The sequence below is a fragment of the Styela clava genome, chromosome 13 (assembly GCF_964204865.1).
Source record: "Styela clava chromosome 13, kaStyClav1.hap1.2, whole genome shotgun sequence".
Classification (NCBI taxonomy): domain Eukaryota; kingdom Metazoa; phylum Chordata; class Ascidiacea; order Stolidobranchia; family Styelidae; genus Styela; species Styela clava.
Genome location: NC_135262.1, coordinates 14,265,725 through 14,286,085, shown reverse-complemented (window position 1 = coordinate 14,286,085; position 20,361 = coordinate 14,265,725). Strand labels below are relative to the sequence as shown.

At 36.2% G+C, this 20,361-nt stretch overlaps 3 protein-coding genes across 4 annotated transcripts; all 3 read right to left on the bottom strand.

Annotated features, from left to right (window-relative positions):
* Positions 1 to 1,007: 1,007 nt before the first annotated feature.
* LOC144431172 (P-selectin-like) lies at positions 1,008 to 13,435 on the bottom strand. Of its 2 annotated transcripts, none has more exons than XM_078118989.1 (17): positions 13,340 to 13,435; positions 10,690 to 10,774; positions 10,026 to 10,129; positions 9,513 to 9,591; positions 9,207 to 9,304; positions 8,595 to 8,676; positions 7,258 to 7,358; positions 6,833 to 6,914; positions 6,289 to 6,380; positions 5,226 to 5,313; positions 5,010 to 5,104; positions 4,665 to 4,743; positions 3,917 to 4,011; positions 3,176 to 3,331; positions 2,368 to 2,571; positions 1,905 to 2,075; positions 1,008 to 1,391 (listed from the first exon to the last, which is right to left on the bottom strand). In XM_078118989.1, the coding sequence occupies exons 1-17, from the start codon at positions 13,401 to 13,403 to the stop codon at positions 1,216 to 1,218; spliced, it is 1,851 nt and encodes a 616-aa protein (XP_077975115.1). In that variant the 5' UTR covers positions 13,404 to 13,435; the 3' UTR covers positions 1,008 to 1,215. The 2 variants fall into 2 exon arrangements, with proteins under 2 accessions (XP_077975115.1, XP_077975116.1); XM_078118990.1 differs by having other exon boundaries at positions 2,368 to 2,565.
* Positions 13,436 to 14,621: 1,186 nt separating this feature from the next.
* Positions 14,622 to 15,011, bottom strand: LOC144431385 (uncharacterized). The gene has a single exon (XM_078119468.1). It carries the CDS (start codon positions 15,009 to 15,011, stop codon positions 14,622 to 14,624), a length of 390 nt encoding a protein of 129 aa, XP_077975594.1.
* Positions 15,012 to 15,456: 445 nt separating this feature from the next.
* On the bottom strand, positions 15,457 to 15,888 carry LOC144431384 (uncharacterized). The gene has a single exon (XM_078119467.1). It carries the CDS (start codon positions 15,886 to 15,888, stop codon positions 15,457 to 15,459), a length of 432 nt encoding a protein of 143 aa, XP_077975593.1.
* Positions 15,889 to 20,361: the final 4,473 nt, after the last annotated feature.

Genomic DNA, 20,361 nt, shown 5'->3' with positions numbered 1-20,361 from the left:
TAATTGGGACTATAATTAAATAATTAATCTTGCACATGTGGCAATTAGTGGGGTTTAAAAAATTGAACATTGATTATCGCATTATGTTAAAAATACAAATCACCGATTCATGGCTCAAGCTCAAAGCTATACGATTAAAAATAATTGGAAATTACAGAAAATGTAATTTCCTATGACTTGAGTTGATATAATAAAACTGTATCAAAAGGTTGCCTATTATCAACAGGGAAAGAACTCGGAATTATCTATTATTTTATTTCGCGATAATTCAACACTAATGTTACACTAATCTGGAATTTGAATTTACAAAATGGACGAAGTTAAACTTTTGTGATAGCATCCAGTTTCATTGTTTTTGTACAATTTAGTATTCCAAGGAAGAGGGTAATATAACTTCTTTAGCAAATTAGTATACACCTACTAAAGTCATCGTCAAGGACTTACTGTGCGGCGTGCGCTTTTGTTAACCTTGGCAAATGCGAATGCGCATTTATGCCGCATTGAGGAAAATAACTTCCGATTCTCGGTTTAAAATTTCGACTCCCAACTCAAACTACGGAAAACGAGAAAATCTGCGCATGCAAGCCTTCAATATACTGTTGAAAACGCTTAGTGAACTTGATGCTTGTCGATCAAGTTTTTCGCCTCCGACTTCTACGCCATATAGCTTGGTTTATGTAGTATTTTTTACAATCGTTAGGTGACAGCAAATTTCGTTTTCTGTATCATTTTCCCTTCCTCGTTTATTCTTAAGTTTAAACTGGTTCCACTTTCTTGAAATATGTATTTCACACAAGAAGTACTAAAAAATTGTACTAATTTATTCTCAGTTATTTACCTTATATTTGCGTTATTTCGTATTTCCCTCATTAAATTTTAAAGAAATATAATTGTCTTTTAGCGTAACTTTCTCTCAACGTTGTGCTATTTGCTTTGCGTTATTTAAAATCTTTGTTGGAAATATTCTTAATTCTGAATCGCTCGGAGTTCAATATATCACCCAGTAATAAGTTGCCAAATGTTCATATATTGTAAACGTTGTGCAATAAAATTATACAATTTATTGAATATATCACTTATGAATAAGTTGAATAATCCAATAGTAAATTTGTTTCAGAGCAAATTTGTTTTCAAAGAAAAACTGGTTCACGTGAGGTGGTATTGAGACCAAGTCACCGAAAACAGATGCAGAACAGAAACGACTGTAAAACCACATTAACCATTATATTGATTGCAATCAACAATGGGCCGATTGGTCTTTTGGTCGTAGAATTCAGGAGGACATCCAGGGCACCGGACTCGACAATGAGCTGTGGGATACTTTGGACAAGAAGCAACAAGGCATCCTCTGCTACAAAGACCAACCGCGTTTATTCCAGGCTGACAAGTTGCTAAATATAAAATATAATACAGTTATGAAACAGATTTGAAAAAATATATTATAAATAGAAATGAACAAATTGCACAATAGCACAAAAATATTGAAATCTTTTCAATCATTTGAGCATTATTTCAAGAACGAAACGTTACCAAATGCATTCATCTTTTAACACTCTATTGTGGTTTAATTTAATAATGTTGCATGGGTACGCAAAGTCAACTTAAACATTTGCCGAATTAGGAGACAATACAATAATAGTTTTATCCTAAAGTTGACGTTGAGTTGGTTATATTATAAGAGTAAAAATATATTAATTATTAAAAATTTTATGTAAAGGTTTCTGATTACCGCTGAATACATCTGTAATTTTATGCAAAAAAATACAATTGTAACAACTGCGTGGGCGGAAAAGCATACTTCGTCATTTGAAGTCGAGTCAAAACAGGTAAGTTATATATAATGGAGGATATTTGTATATACTGGTTCCAATAACTTTAAGTTGAGACGAGGACAAAATAAATACCTTCCTCTCTGCACTGTACTCTTCGTCCAAATCGATCGAAAAACTGTAAATAGCATGTTGGTCCGCAACCGTACACACGACACTGAGCTTGTGGGAAGTTTGCACATCCAACTCCGTTACACATATATCCAGCACAATTTGGGTTTGGTGGAGTGTGAGGTGGACAACCACCTGAGCAGTTACAATATGATAAAATAAGCTAAAGTAGTTACAGAATTGCACTGAACACAAATATATTTTACAGACATAAAACATTTCCCATGGCTTCATAGGCTGGACTGACGGAAAAAAAGATAATCTTTATTTTTTAACACACAGGACCAAATTTCAGCTATAATTGATGTCACGTTTGTGGGAATGTCGTCACAAATGCAATCATGCAAAGCTAACGTACATAAATCCATTAGAAATAACTCTTTATACAAATAAAATAAGTTAGAAAAACATAGAACCAGTCACTTACAATGAATACTTTCTTTCTTATTATAGGGGTTATAGTAATGTGCTGTACATCCATTGCAGCCTGTTCCACAAAACGCATTGAGATATCTTGGACAAGTTGAATAATAACATGCATTAAAATTTCTATCACATCTTGGGCATACTGGTCCGGGGCGCTTCATGGAAGAAGCCAGCAATAGACCAAGCAATGCATTTTTATCTAAATCTGAAATTTATAAAAAAGAAATATGTTATAATTCAGTTAGAATTTATATTATTATATCTATTTATTTTCATAAACCTAGTTTCGCTTGGCGCGATAAACTAGGGCTAACACAAAATAAACGCAAAGGTCAGTTCGCAGGAGAAATGAATCGGATGAATTTGAATCCAAACTTCCTGTGAAGTTTGTGATGTATACATATGAGATCACCTCGTATATGAGGTAATTCAGAGACATTTTAACTTGCGTTGTTTTATCTGAAAGCTTGGTACATTTGGCTCTTAAATCAAAGTTTAGCTGCTATACATCATTTAATCATGATATTGATATTAATAAGTGGCAAGAGAGTCGGAAGACATAAGATTTTCAGTAAATATATATACCATTGGTTTGCTCTTCAGAGTCTCAGATGCATTATTGGTTACATACATAAATTTAATTTAAGTCTCAAAAACTACATCAATTTAAAAAAATATTTAAGCATTTATTTAAAAAAAAATTGAGCACAATCAAATCAGATTAACGTTTCTGCGTTGCGAGCCATTTTCAATTGCATTTTATAGTAAAGAACACAAAAAGATAAATACCGAATTGACGTTTTACTTACTGAGTAAGGGCTTTTTGGAAGAAACCTTGATTTTTTTGCATGTAAGTCCACACGAACTTTGACAACAAACTTCGGATTCATCACAGTCAAGATTGTTGTTACAATTATCAGCACAAGCTAGAGGATCGAGTGCATCTTCACACTTGGGATCAAACACTGCAAAACCACACATTAAGTAGGCTAACTACTGTGGTTTATTTTTACAGCATAATGAAAATGGAATTTCTAAGTGAAATGGAATTTCGAAGTGAAATGGGAGAAGTGGTATAGGATATCCGGTAGCAACAACTTCAATGCATTCAGACACAGAGATAAAAGCATCGAAAAATATTTATTTGACAAAAAGTTTACGACATGATTTCTTTTACCAAAGCAAGGTAATTTTTCAGAAATGTTTTTGTTTCTCTAAACAAATAACGACTCTGACCACCACTGACAAGAGATGTAACCCAAACAACTTCAGTGTGGAAGGGCAAAATGCCAATAATTAATACCATATGAGATTATAATTAGATTAAACATCAAATAGATTGAGTCAACCCACTATGACAGAAACATTATCTTGGACCTTGCTAAACATTATTCCAATGAAGGTTGTAAGGATACCTACGTCTTACTTCCAGATCTTAAGATGACTGACTCCGAAAAGCATATTTCTTCAATTCATACACAAATGAAATAAAATTGCCCTGTATGCTGGAACCCCGGGCCAAGTTATTAGTAAATTAGCATAGTACTTACTCTTGCATTCTGGTACTGGATTAGACCATTCTCCGCTGGCTAAACAGGTTATCTCTTCAGCTCCATAGAGTGTGAGTGGAAAACTGCACGTGAACCTTTTCAAAAACAATACACAATTGGTTGTAGTCGTGGATTGCTTTTACAGTGCTTATTAGTAATTACATAACGCGAGTTGGTAGGCTTTGAAAACTATTTGTATTTGATCACTCACCTTTATCCAAAATGCCATATAAATTGGAAATACAAAAATACAAATTTTGGGTTTCGTGATAGAAACATAAAACATCTATATTATCAGAATCAACACCAGCTGTTAACTAAATTCAATTTAAATAATAGATTATATTAATCAATTTGAAAAAGAAATTTGTTTTACAATCGATGTGTAATAGAGAATAGATTACAAAATTGTTTTTTGTAATACCATTCTTAAAAAATAATATGATTAAATGATTGTATTTTAAAAATTGTTCCACATATATATATATGCATTCGCACAGGTTTCTAATTTCTCAAATAGTTGGTTCTGTATTTATGTAGTCATCCATACATGCAAAAATCTGTAAACATTGTGACGAATTCTGTATAATTGTTAATCAATTTTGAATTAAGAAATGAAATCAAGCTTGTCTCAATGAAATGCAAGCCTAACAAAGTCGTGATATTTGCCTAATATCTTGAAAATTTGAAAGGTGTCAAAAGCAATAATCCACAAAAACGACGAGACAATGCATTAATTTATACTTACATGCACGTGCTGCTATATTCGTTTTTTTCTGTGCACTTAACAGTTCCATCATCAAAAGACAGGGATGAACAAAAAACGTCTAAAACCAATCTCGATTACTATAATAATTTGCTTTGTTATCTTTTATCTATACATAATTTTCTTTGTTGTTCATTACACAAATTGGTTTTATGATTCTATGGAGAGCTCATATGTATTTTAATTCAATCACTTCTATGATTGTCGGATTGATGATATATCGTAATTGTTCAGACATAAGCATAGTAAGGAGTAAGGGGTTACGAAGCTTTTATCAACTTATCAACTTATTTAACACTAAAAAATAAAGAACATGTATATAAATACCCTTGCATGTCGGTACAATACCATCCCATTCTTCACTTTCCTGGCATTTTAAAACTGCCTTTCCCGTCAATTCGTATCCATCGTCACAAGTAAAACTTGAACAATTAAAATCAAGAAAATATTAAAAATAGAAATAATTATTTTTGGATACAGAGCAAAACTATAGCCTATTTTGTTAGGTAGTTTAACTAAAATAATAATGTTTCTGTTACTTACCTACAAGTACTATCATAACCAAGATCAGGGGGGTCACAATAAATTGTTCCAGGTTGATTGCTAAAATCGAGAGCGCCGCACGTGATTTCTGATAAAGTAAAGAAATTTCAAGTATATATTGAGGTGTTTCACACGGAATATCTTTTGTAGGTGTTGTGATTCGGTACTATAGGCCTATGGGGGGGGGGGGAATTTTTGCATATGTTATTCCTAACCCTCACCTGGCTACGTCATCCAAAGATTACGTCACTACGACGTCACAATCACGCCATAGAGCTTGCCAAAAAAGGCAAGCCATTGCTCGAAATGGCATCTCCGCCGACAATAACGCACTCGCTAACGCTAGCGATATCTTATATCGGGATCGTTACGCGGAAAACGAGAGAAATAGCTTGCTTGATTTCGAGTTGTTCGTCTGCGCATTTTGTACGATGATTCGTATACTTTGACGAACCTTATTTCGTCACTGTGACGTTGAGGTGATTTAATTTTTGGATGACGTAATCAGGTGGAGGTTAGAAATGACATATGCGAAAATGGTTATGCCACGCCAACTAGAACTACTTCACGGCGTTTAGTGAACTAGCCCCGTATATTATAATGCCAGATGTCCGCAAAATTGTAAATTTGCACAATCGAATTGAATCCAAACTGATATATTGAAATATACAATTGAACCTCATTAATAAAGTTATACGGTCGAAACTCAAAAACATTAATCCACACAAAACTTGAAAAATCTTATATTTTAACTCCCTGACGTAAACCCGGAAACACGTAGCAAATTGCTCGATACAATAAACGTATTGCCCAGGCTTTTCGCTTCTCGCGATAAGTCTTTACCAAGGAAATTGAGCACTGAATATTGAACTTAAATACTATTAATACAAATGGGTTAAATAACATTATAGTGCATAGTTATATCCACATTCGCTACACTACAGAATTTGTTATAACAGCAATGCACTTAGGTAACTGGATATCAACTCACTAATACCTAATATAGAGTTTTTGATTTTAGAAAATTGCAATGCAAGATTATTTAAATTAAAACCAGGCTTACTAGAGCATTCCAGGGGAGGTTGGCTCCATTCTCCATCGAACATACATTCCGAAGTAGATTGCTTTGGTTTGTAACCCACGTCACACACGACACTGAGTACAAAAAAGTATTATTTTATGTTTGCAGAAATACAATCTAATTATTTCATCCAAAATGTTAGTTCTAATACGCAGTGAGATGTCTGATACTCAATTTTTTGTCAATTTTTTCAAAGAAATATCGACATAGTTACAATTATGAAATTTAGTATATATATACCAATTCCGGCGCTCCGGAAGTATTCGTACCAAGATGACGCACAATCTGCATAACCCTACCACGGTACACATACTATGTTAAGGTCGTGCGCCATCTTGGTACGAATACTTCGGGAGCACCCCAATCCCATTACCAACGAAATTATTTTATCAATAGTAATACTATAGGCATTTAAAGTGCATTGCTTTACAAAATTATAAGACCTACCGTAAGCTTTCAGTAATCAACAAAAAGATAAATAGAAATAAAATACGAAGAAGGAGTAACATAATAAATTTAAAGCAACCTGCAAACTTTTTCGTATGTTGTACCATCATCGCAGGATGCGCTGCCACCTTCTACTTCTTCGTATGGACCACAGTCGACAGCTAAAACCAATGAAACGGTATCTATGTATTCTAATATAATTGATGTTGTGTAACACAGGATAGTTGGATATTGCAGTTTTGTCGACGGTACTCCTTGCCCATCCCTTTTAGCCGCATTTTAAGAGTTGCTCGTGATCAAGTCATCAAGCAACGGCGAATTCGTTGAATACTTTTCTTGCCTAATCTCTCATAAACAAAGAATATTCTTCATAGCAAAATCATAAAACAAAGGCAAATGATGTCTTGGTGTGCGCGAAAATATGTAGGTCACTCAATTCCGGACTTGTCAACCCTAGCACCTACAATTGCTATTTATAGTATGTGTTTCAAATTTTCTACTTACGGTCACACGAAGATGGCATACTGCCGGACCATGTTTTGTCCAGTTCACATGTCATTGTCAGTCCAGGTATGTCAGGTTCGTAACCCATAGGGCACTCAAAACTAGTGAAAAAATAAAAAAGATTAGTTAGTATTATACTGTAGTTACTATCAATGCATGTTAGTTTTTTTCGTGTAACTTGAAAGTTCGTGTTGTGGGCTCGTATCGGGATAGGCTAGAACAGGGGTGGGCAACCCCTGGCGCTCGTGCCAAACTTGGCACGCGAGCCCATTTATTCGGAACGAGAGCGAGAACTCATAAACGAGATCATTCTTTTTCAGATAAGAAGGTTTGGTGGCTCTGATTTATCTGATGAAACTCGGTGTTTGTTTATTCATTATCGTTTGTTAACAATCTGTATTCATTTAAAATTTTAAACCCCTTTTTTGTCTTTTCATGACATGTGGCTACAAAGAAATATATTATGACGTGACAACTGAGTTAGCTCTCGACGAATTGTGACGAGACACAGCATTCATTGGGGGTGCATTGTTACGTAATATATAGTTCGTCTGTGCCACTATTTTTCTTCATTTCTGATTGATTTATGAAGTTGTACCGTAAATATAAACTACTACGGTTGTACAACCCATGTTGGTTAGAGTTACTTGCTAAGTTGCTGAAATAAATTGATTTTAAAAGAAATATAACCAGTAGTTCGTATATTTCTATGAAAGTTACAAAATATAATCCCAATGAAATCTCCATCAACGGTAATGCAGCAGAAGAAGTCTTTGCTTATATAGAATAAGAAAAGTAATCAAATCTATTTGTCGGGCTGATACTTTCCCGAATAGTGAATCTGTCTGTAGCTTACATGTTTAGAAGGTTTATTATTGTGTATTTTTGCTTTAAAAGTAACAAGGCATTGTTTTTAATCTTGATCGGCACGCGGAAGAATTTTGTCGTTAAATTTAGCCGGTTTGTGCACGCGAGCCGAAAAAGGTTGCCCACCCCTGGGCTAGAATATATAAAAGAACTTCACTAAGAAAATATTCATTATTTTGATCTGTAACACGCTTCTGCAATTGTCATTATGTCAATTTCAAGTTTACTTAGGAAGATTCCTATTGATGTATTAATCATTATTAGTCAGTAAACTTGGGAAGTTAATCAGGCTATTATAAAAAAAAGTGGCAATCAAGAACGCGTATTCCTATGCAAAATGTAGAGATAAAAATGATTAAAGATAAAACCCCCCGATCAATTTTAATCCCAGCTCAGCTGGTAGAAAATCTAAGCTATAAGAAATTTTATTTTGTAATACTGGCCAACGCCAGTAATATTAAATATGTCACCTGCACGTTGTCTCGTAATCATAGTTGTTTGGTTCACAAACAACGCTACCATCAGGAAACGTCAGTGGCTGGCACATCCTGGCTGTAAATGATAATTCACAATAAATTAACATTACGATAATATTGAAATCAAATAACATATCTCATAAAAAAACTAATAATTTTATATTTATATTTAGTGTAAATCATACATTGGAGCGAAACCACGGTGTTACGTAATCAATGCTATCTGTTATGTAATTAGACGCCTAAGGCGTAGTGTTATCTACCAGCGCTTAAAATTCAACAGCGTTGAGACAAAAGCGCTTCTTACTTCCTATTGTTCTCTACCACTGAAAAATCAGCTTTAACATCGGGCGGATATTCAAGCACCGGCCCTTATTTATTTTTATGTTCTGTTCACACGGGCGGCTATTCAACCAGGCCCTTAAATCAAGATCGGGTGGCAAATTTGGAAATGGAAATTTTTTCATTAATAGAATTTGTCATATACGATACACAAATAAGAGCGGTGCATCTTATACACACAAAACTAATGTCCTCGTCAGTATTATGGGCGGTAATGTAGAATCATTAAAAGCAAAACACTATGCCAACACGCAAATCGAATACCTTTACATGTAGGTACAGCTGCAGACCATTGTCCATCTTCTTGGCACATAATAATACGTTCTCCTGACACTATTTCTTCTCCTTTCGGGCATTTGAAACTAAAGAATAATTTAATATCATATATATATATAAATATACTGAAATGATATTCGGATCTAGATTACAGTTTGTGCAGAAAAAAATGTGAAGTCTGGACAATGTATCAAAATATGTGCATCTCTCATTCTTTTAAATAACGGTTGGTTCAAAGCAAAGTTTAAAACTATCAAATGGAAGTGCAAATAAACACTATAATAAATAACTCACGTGCATGCATGAGGAGGAGGGACTGGGGGGCCTGCCGTACAAGTTATTTCGCCTGCAAAGTTCAAATCCTCGCATATGGCTGAAAATGAAGAGTTTTTTTAGTTGTTTTTCTGAAAACTCAACCAAAATGATATAGGAAATAAAATAGAGTAGTAAATAAACATTTTCAATAAAGTATTGTATACTTCACATCGTGTATGCATGGGTATTATTCACCTCAGGATCGTGTTCCAAATTTATCATCAAAACTTTGAAATGGAGTACACTCAATTGCTAAAAGATATAAACCATGGAGTTAAAAGCTGAAATGTCAACTCAACATACATGATTTACTAACAAATCTTCACAAAAGTCAGTATTACCACATCATGTTTGGTACAGAGTGTAGAGAAACATTCAACTTTAAATCGTTCTATGTTTGTGGTAGTTATATTTCAGTTCAACTCATTATATAAGTTCATTTCATTTTTATAAATGTGATTAATTTACACTTATTGTAGTAAAACTACATACGGTTGCATCCAGGGGGCTTTCCGTCCCAATATGCGGAGTTGACTGGGCCGATACAAGTGATGCTTGTTAGTCCATCGAGCACATAACCGCCTGAACAGGTATATCTATAAAACGACAACACATACATTTTTGTAGTCACTATATAATACTGAGTTTACCAATCTAAATAGTTGTTCATGGTGAAAAATACCTTCAAATATCACAGAACATCATTTTAAGACAAAGAGTATTTGTGGAGTTGGTTAGTTGGTTATTGCTGTTATTGCGTTAATAATGAAGATGGGGGTATGCATCTGCAATACCCTGATTATTATCTCTTTTTACCAGATTTCAGAGCCTGTTTGTCTGACATGTCAATTGATATCAATTTTGCAATATGTATAATAAAAATTTAAATGTTTTTATGGACGGTACATTTACAGTTTCATTCTGGAATGCTATATTGGAGTAAAAAATTAAAAAAAGGGATAAAGTAGTTTTCAAAAATAAAAATTCATCTAACGTGAAAATAATGAAAGCAGAAAAATCAACAATAAATGCTCTCAAACGTAGACATGAGACAGACCAAATGGTTTAGTAAAATGAGATCAGAAATTGCTGGTGAACAATGCCTGCAACAACAATGCGCGTCTAACCATACTTCATCGAACTAAAATATACTCACGAGCAGATACTCCCGTGAAAGTAAGATTTGGTACAATCTTCAATGAGTCCCGGTTTTGAATATCCAGTTGGTGGACAATGATTTCCTGGATAAATTGATAAATTTGCAAGTAAATTGAATATTAATATTTCATAATTTTTTTTCGACTTTCTGTGACATCTGGTCAATTTTAAATATTAAAAAGTATAATGCATATGGCTTCTAGTGCAAAATTAGCAGACAGATCAAGTGTAGAATAGTGGGTGCAGGCCTTGATCGAAGAAAACGATTATGGTTAAATGATGAATAGGAAACCACTAAATCTCAGCTGTTGCTAAATGTTAGATTAATGAATAAAAATGTAGACCTATAGATCCTTTTATAAAATTGTTAGTGTGATTTATCATGTCTTTGTTAGTTTTTAAACTGATAATGATAAAATCATTTTTATGTCAAACTGTCAGTTTGAAGTACTCAAATTGAACGTGTTTTGATTTATATGACAGATGCGTAACTCAAGTGTCGAGTATATTTCAGGACTACCAGTTACAATTATCCACCTAAATATGGATAACAAAATCATTATTTTCAATACCGCTCACCTTGGGGTATCGCGCTGAGATATTTAGATGTACTTTTCGAATATTATAGAACAATAAATTATAATATAATATGATTTGAAGATCGGATTTTGTTTAATATGTCATCAATTTTTTAGTAATTTTGCTTAAACCCTAATATACTACCAGCTATTAATGAGAAAAAAGAAGCGAATATATATGCCAGTTTTTATAAAAAGATTTTTCTTACAAATTTTTATAAATTTCACAAATACAGTTGTGAATTCTCGGTAACGATTTTAGCTATATTAATGGTTGTGGTAATGTTTTGTTGGAAAATCACATGAAAAAACGTAAAAATCAATCAGATGTAATCAGTTATTAACCCTCTACTATGGTAGTTTACTTTAGACACAACATCTCTCAAGATCGAGTTTTTTTTTCAAATTTTGGGGCATTAGGTCGCATAAGTAGACTATTATTGGAGAATTACTTTTTAAAGTTATATACCCAAATAGAACTCTAGCACACGTTTTAAACAATCCATGAGTGAAGATTTAGGGATGAAAAAATTTAAAATGACCTATGCAAAATGACCTCAGGAAAGAAAGCGCCCGACGGGAAGTTTCAAAATTAGAAACTGCTAATACGTGTTTTATGATGGAAATGTTTGAGTTTAACTCGAGGCCATATCACCATCAGGTTATAAAGAATAAAGTTCAAATTTAGTTCAAGTCAATTTCCATTCATTTAGTGACGCCATACAATCACATATTCACCGTCCAAATACCCGATTTTATTTATTCCTAATATTTTCTTGAGGCAAGTTTTTGTGTATATCTAACTTTTCGAAATAATACTACTATTTTAAAACTACACAGTTCAAAGTATTGCTGCATACTAAAAACAAATTTATTTCTGTAACGTTTTGTCTGACCAAAATTAGACTTCCTCAGACAAGCAGTTTACAACAATGACAAGAAAAGAACAATTATGCCGTTTAATTTGACTTAAAAAAATGCATGATATGCATACGAATCCACTAGTGCTAAGGCACACACTAGTGCACTGAGAAAGTAATGAAAGTTGTCCAACCTCTACTGACAACTACTTTAAAAAACTGCCGTTTTAATCGGGTCAATCAAATTTTTTTTGCAATAGCAGCCGACAACCCCATCGCTCAATGTCCGGACCAGACAAGGCTAAATAATCAGTCAAATTAGTACTCATATCTTTATTTAGAAATTTTCGCTTTATTTTACCTCATTCTCAAAAATACTGTAATGAACATTAAACTAGGGGAAAATACATTTTGCCATTCCCCAGCAACATAATCTTATAACATGTAAACAAGTTGTAACTTGTCCACTGGAGCAATACAAATTAACTAGCGGAATTTTAGACATTTATTTAGCATGAGCTGCTTCTACCATTTAACCCGCTGGCCACTGGCTCTAATATATTACGCGATACCACACAAAGACACTCAATGTCGTACACAGCTATAAAAATCCAGCACCACTCGGCATTTTAGCGCTACATGAATCATTTTCGAGCATTTCACGGGGAAGATGTTTTTCACGTGTGATTGGTGATAAATCAACCTTTTATATCAGAAAAAAGATTTTTGCGCAAGGTGTCATATCACGTTATCCAGTTCTCCAAAAATAGCATATTAGCAACCAATAAAACTTGCTTTAAAAAAATAGTTTTTGAACCTATTTGTGACGACCACTAAAATGCGCAAGAACTACAAAAACCGAAGAGAACTATAATGGTGCACACCGCAATGGTCAATGCCTGCGGACGAGCAAAATGCCGGCGGGCTTGTTCATCTATGGTAATTACCTATATACAGAGAGGAGCCAATGGCTGATAATCAATACTACTTAATACAACAAATAACCAAATAGCATTGGAACCAGGCAATTCATTGCTTCTAAAATCAATATCGAAATAACAAAAACAAATTGTGCAGTAGCATATTCCAATCCAAATATAAATTTCTGTATTAAATTTTTTGGAACGTATTTTTTTTTAAAAAAATGGATGAGATCATTTAAGTATTTAAAAAAAGTGCATTGCCAAAATGAAACTAACTAAATACCAACCTTCTGTTAGATGCAAAAATAAAGCAATCAAAACGTAGGAAACTTCCCAGAACTGCTTCTCCATGATATTAGCCTATATCGTGCTCGCTGTCAACTGAGACGTCGTTTATAAACCATGTTATGATGCCAAAAAAATTTCTTCCATTTACAATTTTGCTCCAGGCAAATCTAAAAATATGTGGAAGTCATTAGAATAATTAAATTAATTAAATAATTTACTTTTGGTAATGGTCACACACAATAACTTAATTCTGTCAAGCCATGTGTAAGACTCAAATTATGTTTACCTTTTCTGATCACGGAGCACGAATTTTTCATGGGAAACGTGAAAAACATAGTTCATTTTTGTACATGGAAGACATGGAAGAAATTTTTTTGTCATCAAAACAGATCACTCATTTGGTTTTTTGTAGAAGCGCACTTCCGTCTGTCAGGACATGATAGTGTTTACTGCGGCACTGCACATATAAATGAAGTCTTACAGAGACTTTTACACTCAGTAAAGTGCATGACATTTGTTGCTATTTCCAAACATGGCGTAATCGGTCTGTATTGATTTGAACGCAAAAATGAAAAGCCTAAACAGTGAATATGGAAAGCTGCGCGATGGTCCAACTGCGAAGTTTCTCACAGGTTTGTGCCATTTCTGCCTTAACTGCAATGTTGGCAGATATTCTTTCAACCACCTCTTCCAGAAACAATCTGTCATCAATTGTACCTGTCGCCATGACTTCTTATATCCATCCGCTTTCATGAATTGATCAGGAGGAAGATTCGGATTAGGCCGACCAAGTAACAACATATTAGGACTCAAAGTTGCGAGATCATCCGGGCTATCTCCAACCGGACAAATTGGTCTCCCATTTAAAATGCTTTCACACTGTGTTGTCAATGTATGTAGAGCATCGTCATCCAACAACCTCTCCCCAGCAATTGCTCTCATCAATTTCCGGAAAGATCTTATCATTCTCTCCCAAGCTCCATTTGTATGAGAAGCTAAAGGCACAGAAACCTCCATTCAATGTTTTGCTGCTGCATAACTTTACAAATCTGATTTTGATTCCAATTTTGAATCCCTTAACGAAGTTCTCTCTCAGCCCCGTAAACTTCGTTCCATTGTCACTGTACATTTTCCTGGGTCGCCCACGCCTGTTTATAAATTTCTGAAACACATTAATGTACGACGAAGTATCCAGCGAATTAGCCATCTCGATATGAACCGCTCGAGTAGCCATACAGCTGAACATACACCCATATCTTTTCTCCTCACTCCTGCCTCTCTTCACCAGTATTGGTCCAAAATAATCACAGGCAGTTTCCATAAAAGCATTCCACTAGGTGTCACTCGAACTTTTGGTAACGGTGCCATCACTTGCTCCCCCACTTTAGAATTCCATCGACGACAAGTAAAACATTTGCTCAACCTTCGACGCACAGTTGCATGCCCCTTGATAATCCAAAATTTCTCACGAATTGCAGATAAAACATGCAGAGTACCACTGTGACCTTCTCTTTCATAATACAAATCAATCACCAAATTTGTAATATGACTATCACTCGGCAAAATTACTGAATATCTACTTTCCAATGGCATATGTGAACGATCAAAATGACCACCGACTCCCAGAATCCCTTTTACAACAATAGGATTCAATTTCTGTATTGATTTCATCTGCTCATTTCTCGAGAATGACCTCTTCGGCGTTCTGATGATCTTTTCTTCCAAAGATGAATGATTATGCAATGCATCAAATTGTTTTCCAAACTGCTCTCATTGCACAAATTTTACTATGCAATCAATCGCACAATTCAATTCACGAATCTCAAGATGTCCTCGTTTCAGCAGACTAATTAATATCTCCATCACCTCGAGATTTAGCCACCTTCCCTCTGAGATAAGATCAATATCTCAACAGCCAAGCTGTCGATCTCTGAAGTTTCTCCAATTTAGAATATTTCGAAAGCAAACGTTTGATTGTATTTTCCTTCAAGTTATCTTTAACACAATATACAGTCAAATCCTGTTTCAATTCACGATCACTATTTGATATGCCATGAAAAGGTTTTAATTTTGGCCACATGCGTTCTTCCTTTATCAAAAACGCAGGACCTTCAAATCAGATCTTTGATTTGTCCAACTGACACGGTTTCAAACCTCGAGATGCAATATCATCCGGGTTACATTTTGTGTCAATATGTCTCCACTGCGAAGGCTCTGATCCTTCATGAATAACAGCAAGACGATGCGCCACAAAGGTATGAAAGCGTCTTGTCGTATTAGTGATATACTGCAACACTGACATTGAATCGGTCCAATAAATGCTTTTATCAATTTTATACTCTAGTTGAGTCTTCATTAACTGACCGAACTTCACTGCAACCACTGCCGCAGTCAACTCTAGCCTTGGTATAGTCACTGGTTTTGAAGGTGTCACTCTTGACTTTCCCATAACAAAACTACAATGCACCGATCCATCGGACTTATTCAACATTTGCAAATAGCATGCACATCCATATCCAATTTCACTTGCATCCCAAAAAATATGCATTTGAATCTCACGAGGGTCATTCGTATCCGAACATTTCAAACAACGAGGAATAGAAACCTTTCATTCACCAAGGTCTTTGCACCTCTCGACAATTGCTGATAAATTTTGTTAGATGGAACCCACCGCTTTCTAGTAGAATAGATAACTGCTTCACTAAATTGATAGCGTAATCACTCTTTGCCAAGGATTTCAACAAATCGTCAACATAGAAATTCTTCAGCACAGTATCAACTACAGATTGGTCAACACCTGGCTCATTATCTGAAGCACATCTCCTCAAAGCGAAACCTGCAACTGATGGGCTTGAACGGCTTCCAAATATGTGTACCAAAATGGAATAGTCACTTGCTGGAGATGACAAATCACCATTTGGCCACCACAAAAACCGAAGCGAGTCGCAATCTTCTGGCCTCACTCTCAGCTGATGAAACATAGCCTTGATATCTGCCATCACACCAATTCTTTCTTGTCGAAACCCCAACAAAACTCCCGCCAAATTATTCGCATAATCTGGTCCTTGTAATAAATTATCGTTCAATAAAACCCCACGAAAAGTTACGGCCCCATTGAAAACTACACGAAATTTTGATTGTTTCGTACTATAATGCCCCAAATAAAAAGTTTTGTTACTAGTCACCAATTCATCATTAGGTATTTTTCTTGCATACCCATTATCCAGATAATCATTTATCACGCTCTTATAACGCTCAAATAATTCTGGGTCTCGAATAAATTTCCTCTTTTGGTACACTAATTGTTTCTCCACCATGGCACAATTATTAGGAAGTTTCACCTCTTTATTTTTCCATGGGAGTCCCACCTCATAATGTCTAGTAACTTTTCGAATAGTCTTTTCCATGATAGACAATGCCCGCTTGTCTTCAACAGAATGTGAGGATGCAGATTCACGTGCATTATCAATAAAATCATGCTCCTAAATCTGACACAATTGACGATGTAAAATATTATCATCACAATGAATAAAATTCACAATATTATTATCACAATTAGAATCACTCTCAGGGCCAAACAGTGTCCACCCCAACATGGTTTCACCGCTCTGGGCTGTCCCCTTTTCCCACGTTTAACCTCAAACACATCATGGGCATCCGGGGCCTTTGAGCCTATAAGAAGCCCAACCTCCTTATGAATAGAATCAGAAATATCAACATGGGAAAAATGTGAATACACTTCAGTATATCACGTACACTGGGAATACTCGATTTCAAGTTGGGCAATCGCTCAACAGTTAGAACTCTATCTAGCACTAGAAAGTTGCCTGAAGCCATGGCAGTCAACGATAACTCAAACCCCTCTTGGATTTTATGACCAGTCACAGTCTGCACAGAAAATTTGGTTTTTACCCCACTTATACCTAGCTCCCTCATGAGCCCATTGGTACAAAGGGACACCGTAGATCCTGGGTCTAACAGGGCATAGGTCGATATCTCCTTATCTCCTATGGCCTTACCCCTGACCGTGACTGGTAACACTTTAAATCTAACATTCCCAACCTCTCCCGTAGCCTCCACGCTACAAGAAGTTGCTCCACACGTAGATTTCTCACCGGCCCCACTGACCGGAGCACTCGTCTTATTACCTGAACAAAAACTCCCAGAATTAGTAGAACCACCCGGCTTCTGCCGAGGTGGGAAATGCAGCAGCACATTGTGCTTTTTGCCGCATCCATCAACGTTACATACCACATTGCGAGTACACTCATTTGCTATGTGACCATTTAAAAGGCAATTATAACACAAATCATTTTTGCCCACCCACAATGACCTCTCTTTTGGAGTCATTTTCTTAAACTTCAGGCATTTCCACAAAGGATGTTGATTACCCGACCCAAAAAAAAAGACAATCAAACTTGGCAATGACCCCCCTACTAGGTATAGCATTAGAATCGGTCACAAAAGAGGACCCCGCTTATAATTACACATGACCGAATTGCCTTTTTGGCAATGTCCTTCGTACAGAATGATAAGCTTACGATTTGCTGGGATGTTTTCCACATCAACTGCAGCTGTAAATTCACTCAGAAACTCTGGATACTTCAGTTGATCACCATCAAACTCAGGTGGATCAACTTTCAGATGTTCACCCATTGATGCTGGACATGTCGGAATCACCGGATACACAGGAACTGCAGAATAGCTCAAAGATGTCGCTGGTACACTCGAACCGTAAACATTCTGGACAGGAACACTGCTCCCACGTTGAGATTCACCCATTCCAGACACGCCACTCGTGACTGGGAAATGGCTCGCCACCGACACACCACCTGTGGCCGGGGCATAACTCGACACCGGCATGCTACTCATTACCGGATTGTAAACATAATGTCCAGATTGTACAAACGATGTAACAGGAACCTCGGACGATCTCAGCAGTCCAGGATTAGACATGTTTATAGCACCAGTCAATGTTGAAGTCATCAATGGCACACGATCATCAGAAAGATCTTTCATTACAGGGGAAACCACAACAGGCTTTGACTGCAATGCAGAGTCCAGTCTTTATAATAGGCACGTTAGATTTAGGCTCATAAATGTTCACAAATTTAGGTTTGTTTTAGGCACAACTTGTATATTCCAATTGTGGATTGCTATCCAAATTAGAACTCATGATAGATCCTTCAGTTTCTTCGTAACTCTGAGCTATCAGTTTTGCTTCATCTGCAAGATGCTCTGTGTCAAGTGCTCGTTTTTCCACACTTAATTCTGTTTCTAAACCCTTTTTTTCAATGTTCACTTCGTCATCTAATTTCTCCTTCTCCAAAATTGCTTGTTCCGTTCACGTTTTGCTTTAAGGTCAGCTAGTCTAGCATCCAGTCGAGCTCTAGCAGCTACAGATGATCTTACAGATGATTTATTCGAAGATTTACTTCGATGCGAAGCAACACTTGTTTTTCTTGATTTACTAGATACTGAGTTATTCTTGCTGGCAGCAGCATTGTATCGCTGCAAATATTCACCATATAATTTATCACATACCGCTTTCTTCCTGGCGATTTCATCACGCTTTACAGTCGCTTTTTCAAACTCAAGTTTTCCATTTCCAGACCAGTAGTGACAGAATTTCGAACGTCTTCACATGCTTTAATACAGTTCTCAAATGCAGCATCCACAGCTTCTTTTGTACCCACAACTTCTTTGTATTTCTGTGGGTCAAGCATTACATTCTCAATAGTTTTCAAGAGCTTTGTAAAGTGGCTTTCATATCCCGCACGAGATCTTTCCTTTTTCATTCTCAGCTTCCAGTGGCGGCGCGTCAATAGGGCCAACCGGGGCAATGCCCCGGTTGTTTTTTCGGTATAATAAAAAATATTCGAAAAATACCCCAATATCGGTTGCACAGACTGTCTACACTAGCCATATTCTCCCGACATGGTTCATTTTTCGCTCGCAAAGCCTTCGCCGAACGTCGACGGGGCGACGCCGATTTTGCCCCGGTTGCTCATTGTATATCTTATTCTCTCTTTTATCTTCCACTCGCCGCGTCTCGTTTGTTTTCTGTTTCTTTTACTAAATCATCGGGGCTAGCCCCAAATTATGACGACACAATGCCGACGTTTCTTACAACAACGTGTTGACATATTTACGCATTCCTTCTCGTTCGTTGGTTGCTTGAAGAGTTGATAGTATCCTCGCCTTCGTTTTTGTCGCTTGTTTCGCTATTTGAATCAGTTAGAGACCTTTAGTCCATTTGCTTTCGATTTTCCACATTCCTTTTGAGCTCCTCACTTCTTTCCGGTTTCGCATTTCGTAGCCTTAGACCTCATAATGAATAAAGTCGACGCACTACTTCGCACTCCGTTTTCGCAGCTGCCGCTGGAACAAAAATTAGAGGTACAACCTCTTGGGCCTTATCAACCGAAAAATTGTTCACTGGAACAATCCCATGACGGAGGAAAGCGTCGGCGTACATTCTGCGCAGAAACTTGGTATAAAAAACACGAATGGTTGTGTTACAGCGAGGACAACAATGCACATTTTTGTTTTTATTGCCTACTTTTTGCTACTGCCCGTGACTCACGTTGGTGTAGATTTGGTTTTAGAGATCTTAAATATCTTTCCGAGCGTGCCAGGGATCATCAATCTTATATGGAGCATCTGGACAATGCAGTAAAATACCGAACATTCGGAAATGTTAATATTGCAGCACAGTTGGATGAAGGACGCGCGGTTTCTATTCGTCGGCACAACCAAAACGTCGAGAAAAACCGCCATGTTCTCGGTCGATTGATAGATGTTTTGAAGTTCATTGGTTGTCACGAGCTGTCCCTCCGTGGGCACGATGAACGGGCTGGCTCTTCTAATAGAGGGGTATTTTTGGATATGGTGGAATACACCGCATCCCTAGATACAGTATTGAGAGATCATCTTGATGGCGCAACTGTTTCGAAAGGGACATCTAAGAATATCCAAAATGATTTGCTCGACTCAATGTATAAATTTTATTTACAACATT